This window comes from Podarcis gaigeae, assembly GCF_964106915.1.
Source record: "Podarcis gaigeae genome assembly, chromosome: 7".
Classification (NCBI taxonomy): Eukaryota; Metazoa; Chordata; class Lepidosauria; order Squamata; family Lacertidae; genus Podarcis; species Podarcis gaigeae.
The window spans coordinates 54,855,869-54,871,968 of record NC_139683.1 but is presented as its reverse complement, the minus strand read 5'-3'; the positions used below and the strand labels follow the sequence as shown (position 1 = coordinate 54,871,968).

Below are 16,100 nucleotides of genomic sequence, written 5' to 3'. Positions count from 1 at the left end.
TCCCCCCCCCAGTCCAGCAGCTGAAATATGAATCATAGTAGAGCCACATAAAGTGTACATAACAAGTAAAAATTGGGATGCAATAATAAAACAGAAATGCAATTATTTGTACGTCAGACTGAATTTAGAGTCATGCTAAAGAGACTACGGAATATACCCTTTTAAAAAAATATCTGTAATGTACACTACTGTACTTGGGCTTTGTAAGTACTCCCCTGGAACACATTTAATATACAAATTTCATTGGAAGAGAACCTAGATTACATGGTTATTTCTATTCTAGTGTTTTAACAAGTAGAAAAATCTATAGATTGGGAAATCGCTTCTTCCTAGGTTTGAAAGTTGGCATATGGGATTTGCTACAGATTAAAAAGTTGCAAAATAGATCATTGTTCCATTGTTTCCAAAAATAAGATGTGAAGTTAAAGAGTAGCTGGTGAAAACTTGTAATTAATAGAGAATGACAAGAAAAACACAAGATATGTGACAAAACTAAGTTGTCCATCTGTTAAAAAATGAGGGGTTAATTTTTTAAAAACTGGATGCAATGAGCAAGTACAAAAAAAAAATCAAATATCACATTCCTTCCCAAAACCTGAAGGAAAGGTCCCCCCCCCAGGGGGGGGTTGAAATGCTTTAAAATTCTTTTTAAGATGACTACTTTATTTCACATTAAATAAATATGGGGTAGGGGAAATCTTTCTCACCAGCACTTCCCACCATAGCATTATAAAATGAGGCAAACTGAAGAGTGTGGAGAATGAAACAAGGTAATTTTTAAAAAGATAGGGAGGGAGATGAAACACTAAATGATTTTAACAGAAAATACTAACAAGAAATGGGGCCTGCAGGGTCAGCCGTTCTATTAGGCAGAATGAGATTGCCACCTCAGGTGGCAGATGCTGGGATGTATAAAGGGAGCAGCAGTCCCCAGAACATTCCTCTTTATCCTCCCTGGCTGTTCCCATTTCTTAGAGATCTGAGCTGTTCATGTCAAACAGCCTATCCTACACCCTCTAAGCTAGTCAGCTGCCCTCAGGTGCAGTGGAGGATGCTGTCACTTCACCAGCACTGAAGTGTTCAAAAACCAGTCCAGTCAGCTTCTATATGCAGACTGGAAAGCACCTTGTCCTTTGCCTCAGGCATCAAAGTGTATTGGGCTGGCTCTGGGACAGCATCCCCAGGACCTAAAAACAGACTGGAACAGAAACCTTGTGGTCCAGGAATGACCAGTGGGGAGGGGTGGGCAATACAGCAGTGAGGGCAGGGTGGTTTGGGGTAAACCAGCAGGAGCATCAGATTGGCTCTGCTACTCTGACCTGGCTGCCACAGTGGCAGCCCTCTGTACTGGCCACTCCTGTTATATGCCTGCTCACGCCTTGCAGTTTGGTAAGCGAGTTTCAAGATGAGGGGAAAGAATGTCTTTGCCATTTTCCCGAAGACTTATCTTGCTGCACTCAGAGGTTGCGGATGATGGAAAAGACCACTGTCTTATGACCTGGACGAGCTGTTGCCATTTAGATTGACCACATTGTACTAGATGAACAAACAACCTGAGCTGGTATTAGGCAAATTCTGATGTTCCTAAATGCAGGAACTCCTATATCTTCACATGCTTTGAGATACCATCTCCAACTTAAAAAAACAAAAACAAAAACCATACGTGGGAAAGTACTTAAGACACTGGACACCATCTGAGCATGTAAATTTATCACCTCTTTTCCTTGTATGTCTTAGATATTTGACTTATACACCATGGTCAGGAGATTCAGAGAAACCTGCACACCCTCTAGGGTACCACTCTGGTTGCTTTTCCATTCTGGAAGCAGCAGTGGCGTAGCGTGGGTTGTCAGCACCAGGGGCAAGGGAAGTAATTTGCGCCCCCTAACCCGTGGATTTGCGCCCCCTAACCCTAACCCCCAGATGTTGCGCCCGGTGCAGCCGGCCCCCCCTGCACCCCCCACGCTACGCCACTGGGAAGCAGACCCTTGCTTGTACTTCATGAATTGCCACTCCAAAATGTTCTCTGATCTTTGGAAGGCATTTGAGGTGTGCAGAGAAGCTTCCACCAGACATTGGGAGCAGGAGAGGTCATTTCTGTGCATTGAACATTGACCTGGTGTTTTAGATGCCACTTCTTATTTCACTTTGTATAATGTGCAGGAAATGTTATCATTAGGTCAGTCCACAGGGCTACAAATTATGTTTCTGATTATATATAGGTTATTAGGAAATATTAGCCACTGATTTCAGTGCAATTATTTAAGCACACACACACACAAAGAGCTTTACTGCGGTCCACAGACCCAAAATACACAGTACAACAATAGTAAATATCAATAGTTGTTAATGTGTAAAAACAGCCTTTCTAGCCAACAGAGAAGCTTTAGCCTGATTTCTGACTTTTACTGCCTCCATGAAAAATTTTGCTATAGCCAGTGTAATAGTATCAAACCTATCCTCAAGGAGAACCTTGACATGAAATGAGTCAGCAATTTCAAGTTGTTTTGTTAGTATTGGATTGATTAGATGCTGTCTAACATGTTTATACAGACTGCAATGCAATAAAATGTGTTCCATACATTCAACATCCTGGGAACATGGGCACAGCCTATCTTGGTATAGGACACCAGGCAATCTTCCCCTCAGCACTTCAGAAGGGAAAACATTTAATCTGTCTTATTTAAGTGATATGTGATCAGTATCAGAGCGAAAGATTCATTTCTCATATTTTTGCTTTTTCATGTACTTTGTTGGTAGGGTTCCCAACCTGGCTAGACTCTGGCTATAGGAAAATTATGTCCCCTGAGCATAAAGTGCAACACTCTTCCTAGAGATGGATAATCTTACAATACTTTGTAAATTAAATGAAATGTTATCCAACCTGTCATCATGTTAAATAGCTGGAGATTATTGTGACTAACAACACACACACTTCTGTACCATCAGTTTCATACAATGGCTCCCCTTGCAAGCATTAGTGCATATTTTTTGGGCTTCTGATAAAGAATTATGCAATCTCAGCACATGCTCTGCAAAACTGAGAAACAAATGCATACTGCATTTGCTGACGTATCAAAAGTATCTGAAAGATTATTTAGTTTGAAAAGAACACCCACATCCTAGTTTTGTTCTAATTATATTGTTGCATACACTGGAACGTATTATAAATGGGTCTTTATTTTACAAAGTTTGAGCATATACAAAAATAAAAGGGAACCATGAACTCCCCAGGGAAGCTGTCCAAAAAGAGACAAGTGTTCTCTGCAGAGTCACTCTCCCTAACTCAGAATGCAAGTGCTGCTGAATCCACACAATGAATCCTTCTGCACTTGATGTCAGAGGCTATAATCCCTTACCAAGCATTGTTTAATTAGTTTATTATGCATAATAAATGTAAAATATTTTATTTTAGTTTACATAATTATATTAAAATGCATGCCATTTATCTGTAAGCCTGTAGGATATCCTTCACATGTGACATATATTTTAGAAAGGTGCATTTATAAAATTAATGCAGTTTGCAGGTCTTGCTGTTTTAAGCTTCTTACAACCTATTTCTATAGAACTTTTTTGCTTCTGCAACCTTCACTTTGATAATTTACAAAGAAAAACACACAAAACAAAAACAACAACAATGAGCAGATGGCAACCTGCATAACGATGCTTCTGTAGAATTAGTAGCTCTTTAAAATGAAGGCATATTCGTGACTTAAAAATAAGTCAGTGTTATGCCTGTAGTAAGGTATTGTAATGACAGAATTTAATTCTGTAGTGAAAAACACACACTGAAGATCTGACTACTTTCACTGAAGATAAATTCAATTCTATGGTGGCCACGAGACATCATTCAAACCTTTTTTTTAAAAAAAAAGTATTATCAACAGTTGTAAGAAAAATGAATATTGACCCCAACAAATTACCCAGTTCATTGTCATACTTAACATGGCACAAACAGGAACAGATGACCAAGACTTTCTAACGGAATATTTAATTTTAAACAACTTTTGCCATAATTTCTTCTCCCTGCCCCCAGCTTTGACAATGAACATTTTTGGTAGATTCAAAACAACACAGGAGCATACACATCAAGGTGAGATTAACAAGAGGACAGTGGGATTAACATTTCCATTCATGTAAGAAGTAACCATGAAAGTCTATAAAGGACAAACAGTGTTTCGATATCTCATTTGAAATATGGCAAACCCATAGCCATTCAGCCCTGTTTTCTAATTAAAAAAATGATATCCAATCCTGCCTATGAATCGTACTAAGTATTTTCTATGAATCCACAATGGGAAACAAACCTTTCACAAATAAACCAGAATCTGAGTTGCTAAAGTAACAGGCAGGTGCTTCCATTTAAAATACTTAATGGACAAAGAGTCTGTTCAATTCTTAAGGGGACCTTCCTCTTTAGTGTCATGGCTGCAACTCAACCAAGATTTTTTTCCTCCCAAACTGCAGCTGATCTGAAAAGGCAAAGCAGATCAGGAGTCCCTCCACAGAGAATTTGAACAGACACTAGAACATCTGTGAAATAAATAGCATTAGCGCTTCAGTGTCTCACATCAAAAAGCTTCAGAACAGGGGTTCCATTACCCCCCAACACATTTTGAGAAATAAGTGCCCCCCTTATTTATCTTAATGCTGCCCTGATGATGATTTTATGCCAACATATTTATTTATCAATGTACATGAATTTATCAATTTACATTTCATTCTCACTAAGGAATCTATTACCTGTAGTCACACCAAGGACATCTGTAGGGTTTCTCTCCAGTATGAACACGTTTGTGCCGTGTCAGATGGGACTGGGTTGTGGAAGCAAAGTTACATTCATCACATTTGAATGGTTTCTCTCCTGCAAAACAGTGAAAGTTATTCATTTTTACAAGTAGAAAGGAGAAGGTTAAGCTTCTTAGTTATTAACCCACAATGCAACTGGATTAGTGGATACAAATTGCAGTTCTAAAAGAAATACTCAACATCTGAGTACAATTTTTTTATCACTTCCATGTTATACATTATTTTCCCCTGAGCTACCAGTTATCTCCTCACACAACATATGTATCAATTGATTTGGCCCACTGCCTCTCGTCAGTGGCTAACCCATGTATTAAATTGTTTGTGTGTACTCAGTAATCATGTGGATCATCCCCCTTAATGCAGTTTGTCTCAGTGCTGATTAAATGGGTTTTTAGCAGCAATGATGCAAGCCACATGGTAGCAGTCAATTTTTGAAGCAAGTTGGAGCATACCAATACATCTCACATAGAGAAGCTATTATGAGGAGGTATCATCAAGTGGCCTCCATATGGCAGTCACTGTATGAGACCAGGACTGAAAAATGGATTGATAGTATCAGTTATTCCTACAAATGTGGTACTTTGATGTCCTCATCTGAGAAATATCTATGTGCATTCTTCACTTGTGAATCCCTCAGCATATTTTTCACAACTCAAGACAACATAATTTTGCTACATATGTTCAACAATTCATAAGACATAAATATGTGTGAATAACCTCACACAAATGAACAGAAAGGACCCTGTGATGGAAATAATGGCAATATGTCAATCAGGAGGAGCACTATCTTGGCTCAAAACAATTCACTTATTCCTCTGGATCCAGAACACTTCTACTAGCAGTGCACAACTTCAATGGCTGCATAAAATATGTTTCCCATTACACTAAAGCAGATATGCCAAGTATATGCATGTATTAAATAACTCAATTTGCACATTTACAAATAATTTGCACATAGCCTAATATGATAATCTCTGTGGAAGACACTGGGTAGAAGTTAATAGCAGAAACAACATATGCAGCTTTCAAATTTCACTTTTCAAGTTCCGCTAAGGTATGTATTGGAGTGTGGAGGAACCAGTAACCAAAAGAGGCCAGTATGACTCAGGAGGTGATATAAAGGCAACTATAATAAAAACGTTTGTAAGCTGTACTGTTCAGACGTCCATGTGTGGGTATAAAGTGATGAGTGTTGGGTGCAGGAGAGCATAACACAAAAAACATTAACTCAAACGTTTTTCAGGGAAAGGAAAGAATGTAAATTCCAAGTAAGAGATTATTAGGAAAGGATCAGAGCAGCTAAAGAAGGAATAAGCCAAAATAATAATATCTATTTTGTTAGTAATTTATATACTGCTAATGGCAAGCTGCAGATGAGTGGTGTTGCCTTCATGTTTTACTGTGGCCAGAAAACAATTGGCTGAACTTTCTTGGAAACAGGATGCTAGACAAAATGGACCATTGGTCTGACCACTTCCCCATCTCTTTTTACTTTTAAATGCTGAACTCTAAGCTGATCTAATCTTAAAGGTCTATACAGGAGCAGACATGTATTTTTGCCATGGATGTCTCTTGCTTCTCCTACTAGAGTACAGAATCATAGAATTGTAGAGTTGGAAGGAATGCTGAGAGTTATCTAGTTCAATCCCCTGCAATGCAGGAATCTCAACTAAAGCTTCCATGACAGATGGCCATCCAACCTCTACTTAAAAACCTCCAAGGAAGGAGAGTCTGCCATCTCTCATGGTAGTCTGTTCCACTGTCGAACAGCTCTTGCTATCAGAAAGTTCTTCCTGATGTTTAGTCAGAATATTATTTCTTGTAACTTGAAGTCATTGGTTCAGATCCTACCCTCCAGAGCAGAAGAAAACAAGCTTGCTCTATCTTCAAAGATGGCTCTCATATCTTCCCTCAGTCCCCACGTTTCCAGGCTTAACATACCAAACTCCTTCAACCGTTCCTCATATGGCTTGGTTTCCAGACCCTTGATCATCTTGGTTTCCCTCCTCTGAACACATTCCAGCTTGTCAATATCCTTCTTAAACTGTAGCACCCAGAACTGGACACAATACTCCAGGTGTGGTCTGACCAAGGCAGATTACAGCAGTACTATGGCTTCCCTTGATCTGGACACTGTACTTCTGTTGATGTAGCCTAGAATAGCATTAGCTTATTTTGCTGCTGCATCACACTATTGATTCATGCTCAGTAGTGGACAGATACAATTTGATAGGGATAGTCTAGATAGAAGCATGAGAGAGAGAGAGAGAGAGAGAGAGAGAGAGAGAGAGATGACAGGGTACTGCATTGGACCTAAATTTGGGCAAAACTCACTATGTATTTCTGAACATTTCTGCATGCTATATATAAATAATGAGTCGTTCCACAGAGTCAGCTCTCACTTATACAAGTCCTCCCAATATTTATAAATGGAGAAAGCTCTACATGAACTAGAGTGGCCACAACACACAGCACAAATTTCTAGCAGTTGAATAAAGTAAATCAACCTACAAGAGTTCCAATATGAAATTGTGGGAACTGGAAAGGAACATAGGAATATAGGAAGCTGCCTTAGACAGTGTATTAATCAGTACATGGATCCATCTAGTTCAGTATTGCCTGCACTGATGTGGCAGCATGTCTCAAGGATTTCAGGCAGCACTTTTCCCCAGATCTACCTGGAGATGGGATGGATTGAACCAGGGGCTTCTTCATGCAAAACAATTGTTCTACCACTAAACTATGGCCCTTCCCTAGATAATCTCATACCATGATATATCACGCGCGTGCCCATGGTTAGAACAAGAGAAGTCAAGATGGAAGGGAGGCTTAAAAGAGACAAAGGGTGGAGAATGAAACAATAACAGAATAAAAGTCCTTTTGAAATCTTTGCAACTTTCCCTTTTCTTTTGTGTCTTTTTTTCCTAATAATGTCAGCTTATTATATTGCTGCTACAACATTCTGCTCTATTCTTATATGTTTAAATTCTATTATTTGCTATTTTTATTGTACTGTGTATTTTCATGTTTTAGAATCGTTTTTATTGTGCTAGCCTGCATTTTTATACAGCACTTAGTGCATTTACCAAAGTAGAAAAAAGCAGACATTTTAAAACTCCCACCACTCATTTGTAAACTCCTACCACTGCATAAGAATTGGAAGACAATTCTGAGAGCTGACCACATTTTCACATAATTTGACATAAAACTATCATTCCAAAAGTTTCTAAGAGATTCCTAAATCATAGAATAGCAACTTCACTTTTTGCTGGAGAAGATTTTTTTAAAAGGCTGTATTTAGTACTTAGGGGAGGGAAACTAAATACATACCATACAAACTATATATAACATTGGTACTGAAATGGTGAGTTTGGACCAACTGCTGGGCCACAACTTGTTCGAAAGTCAAATGGCAAAACTACCACTATGCACATATATTGTTAAAAAGGAAAAAAGAAATGGGCCCCTGAGTCAAAGTCAGTCCTAGGTCTGAAAAGGTTGAAGACAACAGCTGTAGAGCATTTAACTGGATCAGAATGCCACAAAGACACACTTTGTCTCTTCGTTGGCCAGACAGAACAAATTATTCCAGTCCTTTATGACAACCTGGGGCCCTTGATATCAGGAGGGCCATTAGGTTCCCTGTCCCTGCTTTATGATTTACACTGGATTTTTGTCCCAACTGCAATTCTAACATTTAAAAGTATAAATGATAACCTGGTTATACGTAGGACATTCTGCTCCCATATCTCCCCTTCACACATACGATGCCCTGATCAAATTACTCCTGTCATCAGAAGTTCAGGAGGTAAGTTCTAGCACTATGAAATGCCTTCCCTAAGAAAGTGTGAATGGCTTCATGTTAGCTTACTCTTCACTGCGCAGCAACACTTAGTTGTTCCAGAAAGGCTTTGGAGAAGATTTTGCTGTTTCCCCTTTGGGTTTTGCTGTTTTCCTGGGTTTTAATCCTGTCAATTGCTTTGCAGACAACAGACATAACTACTTTATAATTTTGCTGCTAATTCTATGTTATGCTACTGGCATTTTTATTTCTAAGCTATGCTTGAATTCTTACTCTTAAGTAAAGGAGTTTTTTTCTTTAAAATATAAATAAATAAATAAATGTATTTTATCTGTAGTCTTTGTTTCTCACTATAACAACCTAAATCCATAGTGCCATGGGATGCACAGAGCTGCCACTTAAGTTAGCACCCCTGTTTTCCTTAATGGAAGGGACAATTCTCTTCATGTAAAGAGATGCACATGAAGGGCAGCCCTTCTACTGTAGTAAAGAAGGCAAGTTTTTAATGCACAGGCACTACATGAACAAAGAGCCATTCAGTTGTGGTGCTAGCATTATTATTACTATTTTCAGCAGGATGGTAAAGATCAAGTTTAACATACTTTGGAGAGAATGGTCAGTAACAAAAAGAAAGTTGGTTATTGTGCTTCCAGTAATGATTTATCCTTGAAAATCTCATGTAATTACATCCTGAACATTCCTACTAGTACTAGCTTTCTTGGAAGTTAATAGCAATCCTCTTCAAACATCACATTCTCTCTTAATAAGCATTTAATGAAAAGGCACAAGGCATACTGGGTTAGTTATACTTTATACAGAGTATTTTTCTTATTGGCGCTGGGTTGGGGGAAGGTGAAGGAAAGAGGCTACATTATACATTAAATTCAGTGCCGAGTAATGTAACTGCACATTAAAAGTCAAAGTGCAGTTCACATGAGAAATAGAAACGCAAAGTGAGCCACTCATCTGGATAAAAACACATATATTATTAAATTTTCTCTCTTTATTACGTTGACCTATAAATGCCTAGATGTGCAAAACTGAAATGAGCAAATGGAACTGATCATACAAACAGGATCTGTGTGGGTCATATAAGCCACTGTCTTAAAAAATTCATGAGACTATTTGAACAAAGGCAAGAAACTGCTTAGGCACTCCACTCCTGTAGACTCATTGTAGCTGCCTCAGGACTGCCACATAGATGAAGCCTGTCTTTTCATATTCATCAGGTGCTGCACACTTCCACGAAGGTCATATATACTCTCATAAGATTTTCCACCTCTGTTAGTCACATAGGTTGATCACCTTCCTCTTTCACACACACACATTTTTTTCCTCCTAAGTACAAAGGCATAACTCCATAGCTTTGATATTTACTATACACTGCAACCCAAGTTGGAAAGGAAAGAATGAAATAAGAGAGTGAGAACAAAATATAACATTTCCCAAAGACTGCAAGGGTGTTTTTGATGTTGTGAACGGCAGGGGCAAGCCTATGGAAATACATAAACACATAAGAAACAAACCTAGGTAACAGTGAACTACATAAGGATGGATCTAGACTGCTAGTTGCATTTAGTTCTCATAGATATCAATGAGAATTAGTTCATTACTAACTTATCCTATTGGATTCAGTGGGTACCAGGTGCAACCAACAGTCTGAATTCAACCCCTAGTCCTGAGCCCTTAACTATGCCTTCACTGCCTCTCATTAGTGTTAACTTCGGCTAACGTTGGTGCTAATTAAACTCTTCACCATTGTTAAGGTCAGTAGTGAGAGAGCTGTAAAATGCTAGAGACAGGATGGGCTGGGAAAAGGGATGCATTATGCTATAGCCCAAATACAGGGGAATAGGGAAACATGTACACTGGCCATGGAAAGGTATTTGGAATAATGAACCATACTGACTGTTCAATAAACACCTGAAGCTTTCCTTATATTACGAAGGAACATGAAAAACTTCAAATGATAAGATTATTTAATGTTTTATTTCAATGGGTCATGGACATATGACAATGTACTGGTTAGCTACATCGTAATATTCCAAAAGTGTTCTTGGTTTGTGTTCTGCTTTTAAAACAACTAAACATGCATTGTGTGCAATGAACGGCACACCAAAATAATTTGAATGAAATACAAAATGTGCATTTATTTTTTAATAATATGGAACTGAGTCACAATAACAGGGAGCTGGCCAAAAATCAGTAGGCATTACTTGTTAACCATGTTCGCTTCAAACTAGCAGAATTTAAATCATTATTTATCCCCCCCCCAAAAAAAAATGATTCCATGGGATCTATCTATATGATTTTCTGTACTGATATATATGAATCAAGAATTGTGGATAATGCTTTCCTCTGAAACAATGAAAAACACAAGTGATAAAAAATTACCAACTGACACATAAAATTCATGTCCAAAATGTGCAAACGAAACAGCTTTCATTAGTGCAAATATGAAAGATCTGTTCTATGTATGGATGCCCCAGCAGAAGTTAATGCCTCAGAGTAAAATAACCAACAGCAGCTCCAACAGGTTTGTCAATTGGAACTTCCAGGCCTGATGTGCAGCATTTCAGTGGCTCAACTCCTAGAGATGCATCTTACACAGATGCACTTTCCACAGCTCAACTTACTGCATGTAGAATTTCCAACAGCCTGAATAAATCCCTAACTAGAACCTGGACCCACTCAATGACGTCTCTAGTGAGGCATGCAATTCCTTCTTTCATCACAATGGCCTTTTAGATTGGAGGCTCAATAGCTTTTTTGGGTTGGGGGGGAATCCATGAGCAAATTGGAGTGTGTGGGGAAACAGTTCTATGTAGCTCAGCAGAGGAAAAACAGCACTTCTGGAGATCAAACGGGAAGGGGGGTGGAATCTCAAATCTTCTGACATTCAAGCTCACTCTTCTAAATAGTTACGTCTGGCTCACAGTGTGGAAGGAAAGAATAAAAAGCAAAATAGTCAGAGGGATATGTAGTAAAGAGTCCTCAAGACCTGAAGTCAATCCTCCCCCCATTGTCAAGCATCTGTCAGACAAGAAAAGCACTCTGGTGGATATCAATTCACTGGATGCCTGGAAGCTGAAGAGAGTGGGGAGGCTTATTAAGCTGGCCAAGATTCCTAAACTGCATGTGAGGATTGGCTCTCTTGCCCTTGAATCAAGGGTCTGTGACAGGTGATAAAAGTAAATCTTGGATCAGGAGATGTTTTGTGTCAACCCCCTAGACAGTTTGTATTGCAGCAGGGAATTATTTAAGCCATTTAGACCACTTTGATACCTATCCCCTTCAAACCTGCCTATAATTTGCTTGGGCACTCTGTGTGCAAGGAAAGCCATGTCAAAAGGAGGATACGGAAGAGGAAAACAGGATGTAAGAGAGAGAGGGAGAGAGGAAAGGGGAAAAAAGAAAGGGATGAGCAAGGCTTGGCACTGTTATAAAGCAGTTAGCCCAGACAAAAATCTCATGGCATCAGCCGAAGTACACTGAACCAAGTAGAAGGTGTATTGTGCAGCTCCCTGTGAAGAAAATAGTAGACATAGGTAATTTTTCTGGGAAAGAATCATCTCTGATTGTTTGTGCCACAGAGGCGGATAAATGCCAAAAAGATAGATCCCTCTGTCTCTGAGATACTGTCCTATATAGTATAAAGTTAATAGCAAAGTAATAACGAGCCTCCAGTCCTGACATAAAACATAAACTTAGACCTGCTCGATGCAGGCTTCATGATCTATAACCTGTAAATGCCTGCATTCAGAGCAGGGGGAACTCCACTAGGGTGGCATAAGCAGGCAAGTGCCAACCTGAAACATTAATTAGAACTTGCTGTCTAAAACCAGCTATTTTAATGGAGAGCGATGGAAGATTTACACACTTAAGTAAAAGCGACAGTATTTTCACAAACCATATATCGTAAGTAAATGAGCCAGAACAAGAGAGTAGGGCATGGATCAGAGAGAAATGAGTTCAGGTCTATCTTTCCTATGGACTCATTGGACTTATTGTGTGGCTGTTGGTTAGTCAATAGTTCACAGTTTTGGGTCAACTGTAAAATGGGAACAATATTGAACCCTCTTACAACTGTTTATGTAAAATGTTATCCAAATGGCATCAACAATTAATAGCAGTAGTACTAGTAGCAGTAGTAGTAAATGAGAGCAATAGGAGACATTACATGAGTAATTTTGTTACGAGAACTGGCCATCCAAGCTTAAACACAATAAGGTATTTTCAAATGTTTATCACTGTCATTCTGAATAATCTGTTCTTTATACCATGAGAAGAATAAATTTACATTAGGTTACTGGATTAAAAAGGTCATGCAACTTCATCGTGCTGCATTGAGGCAACAATCAATGAACTGATGCAATTAATTCTTGTCCAGTTTGCCCAGTGCACCAACTAGTGGAATGTTCACCCAGTTGGCAGCAGGTTTTTACAGAATATATATACATTCATTATATATGACTGGTTTATGTAGGGTGCATGCAGTTTTCTATATTTCTGTATGGAAGCCATTATTTGTGCAGGAAATTAATCTTGTATGAAAAATTCCTTAGGTGGTGAAGGAAATTAGAACTTCTGGAATCTTAGGGCACTCTTTCTCCTGTTTCAAGTATTACAAACATTTAAATTGGTGGTGACCAACCTTTAGCCCTTCAAATGTAGCTGAACTACAACTCCCATAAACCCTAACTTTTGGCTATGCTGGCTGAGGCTGATGGGGTTGAAGTCCAGTAACATCTGCAGGCCACAGGCTTCTGATTTTAGAAGTTTCCGTCATGCTGTCTAAAATAAAGGAAAACTGGGGATATGATTTGATTTTTTTAAACAATGAAACCTCCTTGCAGTTGTTGAAAATCATTGAAAAGGTCTTGGGGCTACATGATTGGAGCCTCAGAAACAAGAAGGTAAATGTAAAGCACACTTCATTTATTATGCTTTCAAATTTCATGATTTCTATATCTCATGGTTTGAAAGGGCTTACCCATAATTTGAACAACTGAGGTTAATAATACAAGGGCTTTTTGTCACCCCAGCTAACTGAAAAACTTTATCACATTTCACAGCCTGCCAAGAAACTGACCTTTCTCTGCCAGTACATACATTTTTAAACATTTCATAGCTAAGGCCCAAGCAGAAGCAGTTATCTCGGTCAGCCAATGATCATCTTGAAAACCTCCTAAGAGCTGCCACTTCTAATTTAGCAATGGAGATTGCACAAACAGTATCACAACCAAAGTTCATGCAACTTTTATTCAAATTATGCTGATTATGTATTGACAAGCTATGCAAATTAGCCACGGTGCTCCAGTTCCTACATTCCATTTCCCTATCATATACAGAACTATGTAGAAACATGCATTCCATATAGAAAAAACAGCTGAGTCATGGAGTATTTGTGTGTAAGGAAAATTGGGTGGTGGGGTTAAGATTATAAACTGTATTTTAATCAGTATTTTAGATGCAGATAAGATTGGGCTGCAAGGAGGCAGGGTTAATCATGAGGTTAAAAGTCCCCTCCCTCTATGTTATATGGGGTGTTTCATGAGGAAGAAAAGGGAAAAAAGATACTTCCTCCCCACAACCACAGAACTGTGTGGTTCCCCCTTTCCACTATATAGCTAAAAAAATACCAGCAGACCACTAGATGGCTGGGGAAAGGGTAAGGCAAAAACATGTCCTTTCCCCCTTCCCTATTCACTTCTCTGCCCCAATCTTCAAGAGGCCAGAATTGAACTACAAAATTCCTGTTCCTGGCTGCCAGGGGCCCAGGAACACTTCTCTTAGGTGGTAGGAACGTACTACAACATTGTGTTGCAGGCCCCACTTAAAGCATGCATTGTTCTTCCTGCACAAAATTTGGTTTTAGTGTAAGAAACTGTAATAAGAGCAAGCTTTTAACCCCAACATGTACCTGAGGAAAAAAAGAACATTGTCTGGACAATGTGTCTGGACAAATATCCGAATCTCACTCGCCTTTCACACATTCAAACGCAACCCTCTGTCTCTGCTTACACTGACGCTACATTATATAATGTAACAGAATACTGCGACGGACTCTTAATAAGTTGTGGGTACAACTTGTAAGAGCTACATTAGCCCTTCAACCAGGGCAGCATGAGAGTGGTTGGTATGTAGGGCTCCAGAAGATTAAACATGAATAGTACCCTTTCTGCTTTGTCAGGATTAGCCTTTTGCTCAGGAGTCACTAAGCTCCATATACTCATTCTGCAAAGTAAATCTGATGTGTACAAGTGGAACTGAGCATTGCACTTAACAGGACACTGGGATCTTCGGTGTCAACAAACAGATACCCACAATGCTTTCACACTGACCTAATATGATATATCAGATATTCTTCAATACATTGTGAGATCATATTGTAAGGTGATTATCATAACAGATTTAAAACTAACATGCGAGTTTAATACATCTAGTTTAATGCATATAGCACTGTCCTTATTTAATTTCTACTCAGAATTTCCCTCTGTAAACTGCAACTGCAGTTTCCGAGACTGCATGTCTGCAAGACCACAACAGGCTTTGACCATATGTATTTGCGGCAGATGCTTCATAACATTCAATTCCTCAGGATAATCTTCAACTCTCCAAATATGTTGGTTGACTAATCTCAGATCCTAGCTGCATATAGTTCCAGAGAAAGGATATAACTGGGCATTAATTAAAATGCATTAAAAATGTTGGTTAATAACAGCCAGCATCCTGAATCGAGATTGGGTCATACTATTAAAGAAAAACAGCTGCATTTAACATCTATGAACAACTACAGTCTTTTTGAGGAAAACATAAAAAACATAATCATACAAATTGTACTACTGAGAATGAACCATTTAATCTGAATATATTCCCACTTTCATTTTCAAAAATCTAACATAGGCTAGAATCCTATGTAAACTTGGGAGTTAAGTCTAATTGAACTCAGTGGAGCTTACTTCTGAGAAGACATGGACAAACCTTCACAGTTAATTTTACCAACAGTAATAATTAGTTTGGAGCATGAAGTGTTTGGGGAGTGGAAACCTGTATCCAAAGTGTCGTGTATCAACAGTAAACAGAAAATGACAATGTTACAAAAAATATTGGCCATATTTCAATTGCTGGAGGGGGGGGGGGACAAAATCTTGCTCCTTTAATTTTCACATAGGAATTCTTAAGCATATTCTTATACAACCTTCATGCGGTCTGCAGTCTAGCTGGGCCTCTAAAATAAACCTTGTGTACTTAATTTTCAAAGAGACACCTGCTATTCAAAATTATTCTTTTTTTTAAAAAAAGCATTAGGTTCATAAATAAAAGCATTTGACACAGACCTTAGGCATACCAATTTGTAAAGGCAAACAAACAAGCAAGCAAGCAATCAGCAAACAGTTATACTCTCTGGACTGCTATGTGCTATATGATTCCCTTTATTCCCCAGCCTGGATGACAGTCCTTTGCCGCAGAGAAAATACAAAAGGGT

The 16,100-nt window shown here is 38.7% G+C and overlaps 1 protein-coding gene across 1 annotated transcript in view; it reads right to left on the bottom strand.

The window, feature by feature from the left end:
- ZNF407 (zinc finger protein 407) overlaps positions 1-16,100 on the bottom strand; it is a 331,124-nt gene that overhangs the window by 113,697 nt on the left and 201,327 nt on the right. The window contains exon 7 of the mRNA XM_083746832.1: positions 4,744-4,864. Coding sequence (XP_083602958.1) covers positions 4,744-4,864 — 121 coding nt within the window. The remainder of the gene's footprint in view (positions 1-4,743; positions 4,865-16,100) is intronic.